Source organism: Chlamydomonas reinhardtii, chromosome 6 (genome assembly GCF_000002595.2).
Source record: "Chlamydomonas reinhardtii strain CC-503 cw92 mt+ chromosome 6, whole genome shotgun sequence".
NCBI classification, from domain to species: Eukaryota; Viridiplantae; Chlorophyta; class Chlorophyceae; order Chlamydomonadales; family Chlamydomonadaceae; genus Chlamydomonas; species Chlamydomonas reinhardtii.
This window is the reverse complement of record NC_057009.1, coordinates 1,845-14,559: the sequence shown is the minus strand read 5'-3', so window position 1 is coordinate 14,559 and position 12,715 is coordinate 1,845. Positions and strand designations below refer to the sequence as shown.

Sequence of the window (12,715 nt, the reverse complement as noted above, 5' to 3'; positions counted from 1 at the left end):
TGGGCAACCTCACTCCGCCGGGTCACGCTGCCCTTGCGCCTCCTGCCTCGCGCCGCGCTGCCTGCCCCCGCCCGTGCCTGCGCTGCGACTGCTTCTCGACGGCGGCTGCGGTGGGGCTTGGGGACGGGGCTAGAACGCGCCGCAGCAGCTTGGGAGCGGCTCTGCACGCCCCGGCGGCGGCGCGGCGGCCCGTGGGCAACCTCACTCCGCCGGGTCACGCTGCCCTTGCGCCTCCTGCCTCGCGCCGCGCTTCCTGCCCCCGCCCGTGCCTGCGCTGCGACTGCTTCTCGACGGCGGCTGCGGTGGGGCTTGGGGGCGGGGCTAGAACGCGGCGCAGCAGCTTGGGAGCGGCTCTGCACGCCCCGGCGGCGGCGCGGCGGCCCGTGGGCAACCTCGCTCCGCCGGGTCATGCTGCCCTTGCGCCTCCTACCTCGCGCCGCGCTTCCTGCCCCCGCCCGTGCCTGCGCTGCGACTGCTTCTCGACGGCGGCTGCGGTGGGGCTTGGGGGCGGGGCTTGAACGCGGCGCAGCAGCTTGGGAGCGGCTCTGCACGCCCCGGCGGCGGCGCGGCGGCCCGTGGGCAACCTCACTCCGCCGGGTCACGCTGCCCTTGCGCCTCCTGCCTCGCGCCGCGCTTCCTGCCCCCGCCCGTGCCTGCGCTGCGACTGCTTCTCGACGGCGGCTGCGGTGGGGCTTGGGGGCGGGGCTTGAACGCGGCGCAGCAGCTTGGGAGCGGCTCTGCACGCCCCGGCGGCAGCGCGGCGGCCCGTGGGAAACCTCACTCCGCCGGGTCACGCTGCCCTTGCGCCTCCTGCCTCGCGCCGCGCTGCCTGCCCCCGCCCGTGCCTGCGCTGCGACTGCTTCTCGACGGCGGCTGCGGTGGGGCTTGGGGGCGGGGCTTGAACGCGGCGCAGCAGCTTGGGAGCGGCTCTGCACGCCCCGGCGGCGGCGCGGCGGCCCGTGGGCAACCTCGCTCCGCCGGGTCATGCTGCCCTTGCGCCTCCTGCTTCGCGCCGCGCTGCCTGCCCCCGCCCGTGCCTGCGCTGCGACTGCTTCTCGACGGCGGCTGCGGTGGGGCTTGGGGGCGGGGCTAGAACGCGGCGCAGCAGCTTGGGAGCGGCTCTGCACGCCCCGGCGGCGGCGCGGCGGCCCGTGGGCAACCTCACTCCGCCGGGTCACGCTGCCCTTGCGCCTCCTGCCTCGCGCCGCGCTGCCTGCCCCCGCCCGTGCCTGCGCTGCGACTGCTTCTCGACGGCGGCTGCGGTGGGGCTTGGGGACGGGGCTAGAACGCGCCGCAGCAGCTTGGGAGCGGCTCTGCACGCCCCGGCGGCGGCGCGGCGGCCCGTGGGCAACCTCACTCCGCCGGGTCACGCTGCCCTTGCGCCTCCTGCCTCGCGCCGCGCTTCCTGCCCCCGCCCGTGCCTGCGCTGCGACTGCTTCTCGACGGCGGCTGCGGTGGGGCTTGGGGGCGGGGCTAGAACGCGGCGCAGCAGCTTGGGAGCGGCTCTGCACGCCCCGGCGGCGGCGCGGCGGCCCGTGGGCAACCTCGCTCCGCCGGGTCATGCTGCCCTTGCGCCTCCTACCTCGCGCCGCGCTTCCTGCCCCCGCCCGTGCCTGCGCTGCGACTGCTTCTCGACGGCGGCTGCGGTGGGGCTTGGGGGCGGGGCTAGAACGCGGCGCAGCAGCTTGGGAGCGGCTCTGCACGCCCCGGCGGCGGCGCGGCGGCCCGTGGGCAACCTCACTCCGCCGGGTCACGCTGCCCTTGCGCCTCCTGCCTCGCGCCGCGCTTCCTGCCCCCGCCCGTGCCTGCGCTGCGACTGCTTCTCGACGGCGGCTGCGGTGGGGCTTGGGGGCGGGGCTTGAACGCGGCGCAGCAGCTTGGGGCCGGCTCTGCACGCCCCGGCGGCAGCGCGGCGGCCCGTGGGCAACCTCACTCCGCCGGGTCACGCTGCCCTTGCGCCTCCTGCCTCGCACCGCGCTTCCTGCCCCCGCCCGTGCCTGCGCTGCGACTGCTTCTCGACGGCGGCTGCGGTGGGGCTTGGGGGCGGGGCTTGAACGCGGCGCAGCAGCTTGGGGCCGGCTCTGCACGCCCCGGCGGCGGCGCGGCGGCCCGTGGGCAACCTCGCTCCGTCGGGTCACGGTGCCCTTGCGCCTCCTGCCTCGCGCCGCGCTTCCTGCCCCCGCCCGTGCCTGCGCTGCGTTTGCGCACCAGTGTCTCGTCTCGAAGGTAACAAGTAACCGCATTGCCGCTGACACTAACTTCTTTCGTGATGTGTATTGCTAGCCTGGAGCTCGCGACGGCGTCTTGCATTCGGCATTCACTAGCAAACACTTCGCTAACAGGGCGTATCAGGGATAATCGCCCCTGGGCCCCGGCAAGTTCACGCCGGTATCTGTTGCCCAGTGGCAGGGACCCACTCGAGGTTCCGCCCTCGAGCGTGTGGAACTGGCGAGCCTCCCGCTTGCGGGTGCAGCCTGAGCAGTCACGCACGCGATTGCAGCACTGCGCGGACGGGTCGCCGTCGTATTACACCTTGGTTATTTGGTTCTGGAGAATTTGGTTCTTGGTATGGCTTTTCAGCGGTTTCGGGTACATGCCTTGGACACGCACCGACCTCGTTCCCCTCGGCCAGCCCTCCGCCCGCCGCCCACTCAGCTGTCAGCACGGTTCCCCCACCCGGCCGGCCCCGCTGCACCGTGCGTGGGCCGGTCCCTGGACGGGTGTGGGGAACCGCACAGCGGTCCGCGCCCGTCCGTCTCAGCTGTCAGCTGTACGCCACTGCATCGTCGCCAGCCTCGCCGCGGCACATGGGGGCGGGGTCCATGCAGCGGCGCCCATACTTACCACGCTTGGCCGGCGCCAGTACATACTACCAGCACAGCTCGCCCGGTGCAGCCGCCGTTCAGCCCTTTAATCAGCCCGCCCCCAGCTAGGCAGCCCCCCTGCTTCACTTGCTCGGCAGCTTTGGCCGGCATCGGTTACTGACATCCGCCACGCCGCTTCTTTCTTCTCCCGTTTCTTTCCGCTTGCCCACGCATATGCTCCATGGGCGCCCGCGGATGCCTGGCTCCGTTCCAGGTGGGTGCATTTTGTGGGTTACGCGTTGTCGCGGCGAATGGCAGCAGCCTAGTTGCGAGCTGGAACACGTCCGCCCCTGCAAGCGGCAGCAGTCTCCACGACACTCGGACTCCGTTTGGCGTGCCGAATGCGGAGCAGCGTGGAGCGCGCACCAGTGTCTCGTCTCGAAGGTAACAAGTAACCGCATTGCCGCTGACACTAACTTCTTTCGTGATGTTTATTGCTAGCCTGGAGCTCGCGACGGCGTCTTGCATTCGCATTCACTAGCAAACACTTTGCTTCTCGACGGCGGCTGCGGTGGAGCTTGGGGGCGGGGCTTGAACGCGGCGCAGCAGCTTGGGAGCGGCTCTGCATGCCCCGGCGGCGGCGCGGCGGGCCGGCTCCGCACGGCTTCACTGTGCCCTTGCGCCTCCTGTCTCACTGCTCCTTCAGCCCCTGCTCATGCTTGTATCGCCTTCGTCTATCATCATTGGTATCACCTGTGCTGCTGCGGGCACGTCTGGGAACGCCACAGCCGTGCACCCTGAACTGGACTGTGGGGCATACCAATGCTGTTTCCTTTCTAAACTCTAATATGATGCCCCATGTTTCTTGCACGCCCGTTCCGCTTTCGCGCCTGCCTATGTTGTATTCATACTATACACGCGCGAATACACAAGTTTGGGTTCCGCGGCAAAAGGCAAAACATTGAACCCATGGTCTGCCGAAAGTGTCTACAAAAACAAGCTACTTCACCCCGGCCATAATCAGACACCCTAGGGGTGTCCGCATAGACTGGCCTGCTATGCAACGGCTTACTTCAATGTTACTTGATGATACGAAATGTGCTGACACGTTCATCCATGCAAAACCCGGCCGGCACCGGCCTGTCCCTGACCAGTTCCCCAGGCATCTCCCGAAATGCCGACATGCCGCTCCCCAAACTGCCCCAAACTATGCACGTGTGCTGAGTCTGGGGTATACCTACGCACGCATCGTTGAGCTGCACCCATTGCGCCGCGTGCTGCAGGACAGAAGCGCTAGGAACAAAACTTGGCACGAACCTGTGCAAAACCTCTTGGGACCCCAGACCGACCGACCGACCGGCCACTTTGAGGGGTCATAACTTTGCACCCAGAAACCCATTTTGGATTTTGAAAGCGGATTCGTGATTTTCTCGTTGAGCTCTATCCATTTGAGGCATGGGGTCTGTTTCGGAAGATTCTACCCCCCCCCTGACTTGATAGTGCAAAATGTGCTGACACGTTCATCCATGCAAAAAGCGGCCGGCAACGGCCCGTCCCTGACCAGTTCCCCAGGCATCTCCCGACATGCCGACATGCCGCTCCCCAAACTGCCCCAAACTATGCATGTGTGCTGAGCCTGGGGTATACCTGCGCACGCATCGTTGAGCTGCACCCATTGCGCCGCGTGCTGCAGGACAGAAGCGCTAGGAACAAAACTTGGCACGAACCTGTGCAAAACCTTGTGGGACCCCAGACCGACCGACCGACTGGCAACTTTGAGGGGTCATAACTTTGCACCCAGAAACCCATTTTCGATTTTGAAAGCGGATTTGATTTTCTCGTTGAGCTCTATCCATTTGAAGCATGGGGTCTGTTTTGGAAGATTCTACCCCCCCCCCTGATGTGCTAGCTCTACCATATTGTAATTCCGTTGTCTTTCTCTTTCTCTCCAGAGGGGTGGTATGGGGTATAGGATTGGTCCTGGCACCGGTCACCCCTCCATGGATTGGATTGGCCAGAGTAGGATTGGACCTGGCACTATAGGATTGGGTTTGACCGGCCAGGAATTGGAACACCACTTTGGAGGATTGGGTTTGGTCGGGTGGGGATTGGTGTCGGCACTTTGGGATTGGGATAGGGCAGGTGAGGATTGGTCCTTGCAGACTGTCCAAGACTCCGCTGCAATGCTGACTCCCTGTTGTCATTCACTCCAAGCTTGCCGACCTGCCAACCTACAACTATACCTTAAACTCATAAGTGTCATCTGCTTGCACTCTGTCACGTGCAACGCAACATCCCTCACTTCGCACACCCAGCTCTCAGCTAGTCTCAGCACATCCGCACACACTTTCACGGAGACTCGTTACTCCTGCCCCTGACAACATTTCCTTGCAGTGCCCTGCACATTATGTCGGCGCATACAGCATTTTATGACACGCACTACGCAGCTGTTTGCAGCATGCAAGTCACGCCCACCATGCATGGGCCCTATATTAAACACTCAGCACTGGACAAAAAGCATCCTCGCACAGTGCAGTTGGACAGGCCCTGAGCGCGCCTGCTGCGTACTGTTAACAATGCGTCACTCATCGCAATACACTTGTTATTTTAACAATGCGTCACTCATCGCAATACACTTGTTTTATTGAGTGGTGGGCAGTGCCCACGCATTTGCACCAGGCACACTGCCCACACCAGAGAATACACGTGCAAATTTCTCGACTGCTGGTCCCATGCACACCATCACACTGCCGTGTGAGTTCTGCACTCGGGATCCCCAGCGCGTGCCTCCCGCCTGGCCTGTTCCGTGAGGTTCTGGCTGCACAAATGCCAGCCGCTTGTGAAGGAAGCAGACTGGCCACTGCAACACCGAGCGAAAACCCCCTGGTAGCCAAAGCCGGTCTGCAGCAGCAAGATGCGCGCTTGCTTCACCCTCCCAGCTCGATATTCTTCAACACACTTCTCAAAGACAAGACCTTATAGACTGCGCCCTGCTCTAGTGCCAAACGGCGGGTTAATAAACACGTTTCCAGTCCATGCATTCTTAACGTCAAGACCATCCGGCGCAACATCATAATAGGCCCGTGCTCCGACGCGCGTGTTAGCAGCAGCTGTGCTACAAAAGTCCAACTCTATCACGCCCGGCGCAAACAAGTGTGCCACAAGCGCCAGGATGGTGTCAGGTGTGAACCACTCGTTGGTGCGGATATCGAAGTACACAGACCGCGCACTCGCACGGCTGCCACAATCACCGTCCGCTCCTGACACCCCATCGCCCCGCGCGACTTCTACCCCGCCTTGCATGTCATGCGCTGCTCCTACCGCGCCTTGCATACACGAAAGCAGGAGTGCGACAGACAGCATCGGACCACCCTGCTAACTAGCACGTTGGGTTGCACCTTGCCACACCGTCAGCGCAGTTGCTACGGGCAGGCTCACCAGCGCCCGCACCTGACGTTTGTTGTCAAGCAGTCGCGAGCCGCATGGCAGCCGTCGCACAAAGCAAGTGGCTGCCACCCACGCGTGCGCCTGCCGGTACCCAAAACCCAGCCCAGGTGTGCCGCACACATAGTCAGCACACGACCGGTGGCCAACAGCCGCATATAGCCTGTTCTCACAGATGTCCAGTAAAGCCGCGCTAGTTTTAACAAAGAACCCAGATTGCAAACTCCTTGTCCGTCCCTCCCCCTCGTGCATCCCCACGCGACTTGCCAGGCTCTAAGTGTGTTCTGAAGCGCGGCAGCACACCTTGAGCCAATTGCACACCCGGGCCACGACTGAGGGCGCCCTGCTGCGTGTGTGCCGTGGGCGGCGGTGGCTGGGCGGCGCTGAGCCGAGCGCATGAGTGTGTCAGCGGCCCTAGGCTGCCCCGAGCCACTTGGAATGCAATGAGCAGGCGCTAAGTCGGGCGTCATCGACATGGTGACAAGCGCGGTCAGCCGCGGCAGCCGCTGCCAGCTCCGCCGGGGGCAGTGTGTAGCCTTGCATGCACCCATGGGCTGGGCGCCGCCTAGAGGGCGTCCGTGTGCGGGCTGCTTTGTTAGCAGCTCCGGCTCTTCCCGCTGCAGCCACTCTACTGCCAGGACCACAGTGTGCAGCTCTCGCTCCGTGCTGGACATGGGGATGCCGCTCTGCATGGGGGTTACCTCCGCCTAGCTGAAAGGCACGCGCATCTTGCTGTATGACCCCGGGCCCAGCTCCTGCCCCGGAAGGAAGGCGGCGTACGCCTTATCCTATCCAACTCCGACCACGCATAAGAGCAGGCCGCAGCAGATAACGCTGACAGTGGCGCTGCTGCCACTCTACCGCCATGAGCGCGGTCGGCAGCCGCCGGGGTGGCAGCGCCGCCCACAGCCGCCATGAGGCAGCACGGTTGGCGGCCGCCGAAAGAGACGTGGAGCTGGTCAGACTGCTGAGATCTGCTGGTCCCGCTGCTAGGCTGTGTCATACGTTGGCAACGGCACTGAGTGCTTCTGGCTGAGACGCCAGGCTGAATGAGAATCAAGGTGCCGTAGGCTGCAATGCCCTGCACAAGGCAAGCACGCGCTTGAAACTCAATGCACTGCTGCAAAGTCTGTGTACGGCATATGCGCTGCTGCTGTCATTCAGCTGCTGCCGCACACACCGCCCCCCGATGCTTCAGACATACCAGCAGTCGCCAGAAGGCTGCTGGAAACTGCAAGGGAACATTCTGGGGGCAACAGGCAAAGCCGCTGCCAGCGCCATCAGAGGCGCTAGCGGCTCAGCAGCAATACCCTGCTTGCACATGGAGGTCTACACCAGCGCCAGAGGCACCAGCGCAAGAGCAGGTTGGGGACAGACGTGCCGCCGCTACAAAACCGCACAGGCTTGCCCGCCCAGTCCAAAGCTGCCATGACTGCACTGCGAGGCCCAAGTGATACTGCAAGGCCCACGTCAGAATTGGATTGCCATTTACGCAGAAGTAGCCTGGCGAAGGCTACCATCACCACTACCCACTGTCATGGTGGTGCGATGCTGCATCTGCCGCCGCTGCCCTACGGCGCGGCGGACCCAGGGTTGGCCGTTGCCGCCGCTACCCACAGGCGCCGTGACATTACACCGACCGCTGGCAGCGCTGTGGCTGTTGCTGGTACGCGCTACTGCCAGCTGCACGCACGCTTACGCAGGTTTAGCCTCAGGGAGAAGCGCGATAGGGCAGGCTGCAGACACCACGTCTGGGCTGCAGACACAAACCCATGAGGCAGCGCGGTCAGCAGCTGGCGAAGGCCACGTCGAAGGTGGCAGAAAGACTATGCCACCGCCAGCCTGACCAGGCCCATGTAGCAGAATCAGCATCACCACCATATCCCGCTGCCACCGCTGCCCCTCTCTGCTCCAACACGCGACGCCCTCACAACTGCCAACCCCTCCAGCGGGGCCCACTGCCCTGCTACTGCGGTGGCGGAGCTGCGCTAGGGCAACATGTCCGCAGCGTGACAGGTGGAGACACCCCTCATGAGATGCCGTGCTGGGTACAAGTCAACAACCCAGCTGGGGTGCACAGCACCTACCCCTTAACCGCTGCTCGCTGACGGCAAGGCGCCCAGCCACTAGGGCTGCGGCGGACTGCTGCTGCGCGTATGCCAAGTGCCCCGCGGGTCAAGCAAGCAGTCGACCGCCGAGTGGGCAGCAAGAGGGCAGGGAGGAGCGCAGACCGAAGCATCCAGGTTTCGCACACCCATGATCGCGACCTATCAATGCCGGAGGCATTAAGCACAAGCTACCACGCGCGGAGACCGCAACACAGGGCCCATAACCTGTTGAAGATGTGGATCGGCTGGCTGGAATTATGACAAGGTGCTTGACACACGCGCTCAGCTGTGCTGCCTGGCACCATGTTTAGGGGTATGGTCTGCTAGACGCGCGTTGGGGGGGCCATATGGCCCCCCGACGGCCTTGCAATCCCGCGCATCCGCCAGTTCAACTGGCATGAGGGAGGCGCTACAGCTCGCATAGACAGAACCCAGGTTCAGGACGCCTCCCACACGGTCAGTTACCGTAGTGATACAAAGGTGTCGGGTTTTGAATGTTCGGGAAAGGGTATAAATATATATTGTAAGTTATTCGGGAAATTAAATATTCGGGACGGCCGCCGGCGAAAAATGCAAGTCTGATCCAGAATTTCGGGACTCCCGCCGGCAGTCCGGCCAGGCCGCCTTCATGCCCCGGACACGCATACGACTGTGTGTCGTCCACAATGGCCCCGTGGCTCAGGCTTTCGTGCACGCCAAGTGTTATGCTACAATGGCAATGCTTTAGTATGTCACTTGATTGCACTCCGTGCATCGGTGCATGGCGCATTCGAAGTAAGGCCGGCGTCCTAGCCGGCGTGTGGTTGTAAGACCCCCTTGACCCCCTCCAGGCGCGCGCAGCGCGCGCTCCGGAAAATAGTATATCCGAAAGGTGATATTTATTTTCGGGACCGAGAAGGCAAAATAATTAAATAGGTTCCGGAGCGGATTCGGGACCGCCTCCCGAACTTTGCTCCCCGAAACCTTTGTATCACTACGGTACTTCCGTGAGCCCCAGAATTCCAACACCTCCCTCCCAGGACTGGGGCCTTATCCCCTGCTGTGTCGGGCCTGCCTAGGGATGACCGTGTGGAACGCGCTCAACTAATACTAGGGCTTGTCAGCCCGAGTCATCAGTGGCTTCGCCACTACCAAGTGTAACTATTCTCTCCCTCCCTACACTATACACAGCCATCGGCCACACGGGACAGATGCCACATCGCTTCACAGGAGGAGTTATCTCGGTGATCTACAAGAAGGGCGACGTGACCGAGCCAGGCAACTACTGCCCCATCACACTCCTGGGGTCTGACTACCGCATCCTGGCTAAGGCCCTGGCTACCCGCCTGGGCCCGGCGCTAGCACGCGTCATCGACCCGGAACAGACAGCCTTCCTCCCCAAACGCCTGATTGGCAATGGAGCCCTGTTTCTCCGCCTCCTGCCGCACCTCCTGCGACAGCAGGGGCGGCCGGGCCTCATTGCCTTTCTGGACTTTGAAAAGGCATACGACACCGTGGACCGGACGTTCCTGTCAGAAGCCATGGAGGCCGCTGGTGCAGGCCCTAACCTTCGTGGCTGGGTGCACACGCTGCTGGCGGACACACGTGCGCGAGCCCATGTCCAAGGTGCCCACTCCCAGCCCGTGTCCATGATGGCTGGCGTACGCCAGGGCTGCCCGCTGTCGCCGCTGCTGTACCTGTTTGTAGCGCATGCGCTACTATGCTGGTTATGGCACAAAGGCGTCGGCCTACGGCTTGACCCGACAGCTCTCCAACGTGTGGCAGCAGTGCAGTATGCGGACGACACTAAGGCGCTGCTGGAGGGCGAGCAGGAGGTTGTGGCTTTCCTGGCCGCCATGCACACCTTCCAGCACGCCTCAGGGCAACGGCTCAACCTATCAAAGGTGCAGCTGCTGCGCATTGGGGCGGGTGGGACCCCGGCCGGAGCAGGGACTGCAGGCGGGCAACCGCTGCCGCCAGCAGGGGAGCAGGAGCGCATCTGCGGACTGGCGGTGGTGACCACAGCCACAGCTCTGAACCTGCCTATTTCCAATACGTCAGAGCAGCCTCAGCTGGACTGGGCAACCAAAGCAGTGGACGCTCAACGGCGTATGCAGGTTCTCGCCCACCTGCCACTGTCTGCCTTCGGGAGAGCGGCAGGGGTATCCGGCTATGCCCTTTCCATGCTCACGTGGCATGCAGAGCACGCTGGCATGCCTGGCGACACAATTGACCAGCTAGAACGCCTTGCTGCGCGAGCAGCAGATAGGCGACTCGGGCCAAATGACACGGAGCGGCGGCTAACGGGCATCCCCTCCTCAATGCTGGCTGGGCCGCCGGTGGTGGGCGGCTTCGGAATGCTGCCGCTCCGAGCGCACCTACGGGGCCGTGAGGCCTTGTGGGCGGCCCGACTCGTCCAGGCAGAAGCTGCCGCGCCCACGGAGCAACACCACCCCTTGCACCGCGTTGTGGCCCTCAGCCTACAACGGCACCATCCCTCGCTGCGCCCATGGACCATGCTCACAGCCCGCCCTGACGTCCGACCCATGGGATGCCAGTTGCCGGGCGACTTGCAGCGCATCTATGAGGCTTTGGGCCATCTCCCGCCTGTGAGAGCGGTGAGGACGCCGCCACCAGCGCCAGGCGACTGGTGCTGGGCAGCACCATTGTGGGGCAATCCGCTCCTGCCTGAGGGTGACCACACCCGACGGCCTGGCCTTGAGGCGCACCATACACGCCTCGCAGCGTGTCGCCACCTGCGCACCGTAGGTGACCTGGTGCAAGCACTGACAGCGGCGGCATCATGGCGGGCAACACGGCCAGTGGGAGCGACTGGGGGTGTGGCATGGGAGGAATGGGTGCGGCAGCACCTTGACCCAGAGACGCAGCTACGCGAGCAGCCAGCACTCGAGGGCCTGAATAGCCTTGCAGCAGACATACCAGAGACTGGCTGGCTGGCAGCAGCACGTGCAGTGCAGGAACGGCTCCAGGCTGGGTTGGGCCCCGCCCCGCCCTCGGAATCGGCAGTGGTTCGGCTGATCATGCCTTGCCTTGGCTGGAGGATACCTGGCATGCAGCAACCCCTGGCGCTGGAGAAGCTGTCTGTACGTGTTGCTACCGTCATGCAGCTGGGAGACGTCGTGGTAGCCCGCAGTCAACTGCACACGGCATATGCAGCTGAGGCGCGCGAGACACCACCAGCAGCCCCCCCACAACGCTGGATTCCCCCCTTCGACCGGCTCTGGCGGATACGCTGGGAGAATGCCCACAAGGAGACAGCTTGGCGGGTGTCAATCGACGGCATTGGCATTGCCGGTAACACGCATCTCACACATGCACCTGGTCCGGTGCCGTGTGGATGCGGTGTGACGACAACCCACAGCCCCAGGCTACACGCGTTTTGGCAGTGCGCAGTAGCTCAGGCGGTTGTGCAGCAGCTCGCAGCGCAGCTTGCGGCCCCGCCCACCAGGGAGCAGGTGTGGTTGTTTGAGGCCCCGGCTGGCGTGCAACAAGCAGTGTGGGATGTAGTGGCTATGGCGGCGTTAGCGGCTATGGAGAGGGGGCGGTGCGCGCTGTATGCCGCAAGGCGCCGTCGATGGGGCCATGGCCAGCGATGCAGGGTGTGGTTTCCGCCAGAGAGCGGCCCCTGCTGGTCCTTTTGAGGGGGCTTGGTTAGCTTGCTTTATGCGCCCTAAGCGCCTTGCTTTCCCTCTGTTGTGGCCAGGGGTTTTGTTTGTGGCGGGGCGGCCTTGTGTGTTTCTGGCCTTGGCAGGCGGTGTTTTCCTGGCGTGTATTTTGGTCTGGTGTGTACGTGTGGTGTGGTGTGAAGGAGGCAGTTATGTCTGCCCCTCTGAGGCTCCGCCCTAGCCTGCTGGCTGTTGTGCTTTCTTTTGGTGGAGAAGGCGTGAGCCTTGTGTCTCCGTGTCTCTTTTGTCTTGACCAGGACTGGGGCCTTATCCCCTGCTGTGTCGGGCGTGCCTAGGGGTGAGCGTGTGGAATGCGCTCACCCAACACTAGGGCTTGTCAGCCCTAGTCATCAGTGGCTTCGCCACTACCAAGTGTAATTATTATCCTCCTCCCCTCCTCCCCTCCCTCCCTCCCTCCCTCCCTCCTTCTTTCTTACTGTGTACCTACTGGGTCGGGTAGGGGAATCCTGTTGTGCTCCAGCCTCTGCTGCAGCTCTTTGTCTGCTCTTGCACTCCCGCCGTCCAAAATGGTATTATCCATTGGATTTGCATGCTAACGATAATGTAGGCGATACCGTAAGCGAGTATGGTCCAACCTCGGAAAATTTGGCTCGTTTGACAGCTGCGAGAGCCACAGTAGCAGTTAAGACGCATCTATTCATCTATTCCTGATGCAAAAGTAATCCGTTAACAC

The 12,715-nt window shown here is 63.2% G+C and overlaps 1 protein-coding gene across 1 annotated transcript; it reads left to right on the top strand.

The window, feature by feature from the left end:
* The first annotated feature begins 9,274 nt into the window (after positions 1-9,274).
* On the top strand, positions 9,275-12,411 carry CHLRE_06g246958v5 (uncharacterized protein). Its single transcript, XM_043062560.1, has 3 exons — positions 9,275-10,264; positions 10,815-10,953; positions 12,060-12,411. The coding sequence occupies exons 1-2, from the start codon at positions 9,547-9,549 to the stop codon at positions 10,946-10,948; spliced, it is 852 nt and encodes a 283-aa protein (XP_042923266.1). The 5' UTR covers positions 9,275-9,546; the 3' UTR covers positions 10,949-10,953; positions 12,060-12,411.
* Positions 12,412-12,715: the final 304 nt, after the last annotated feature.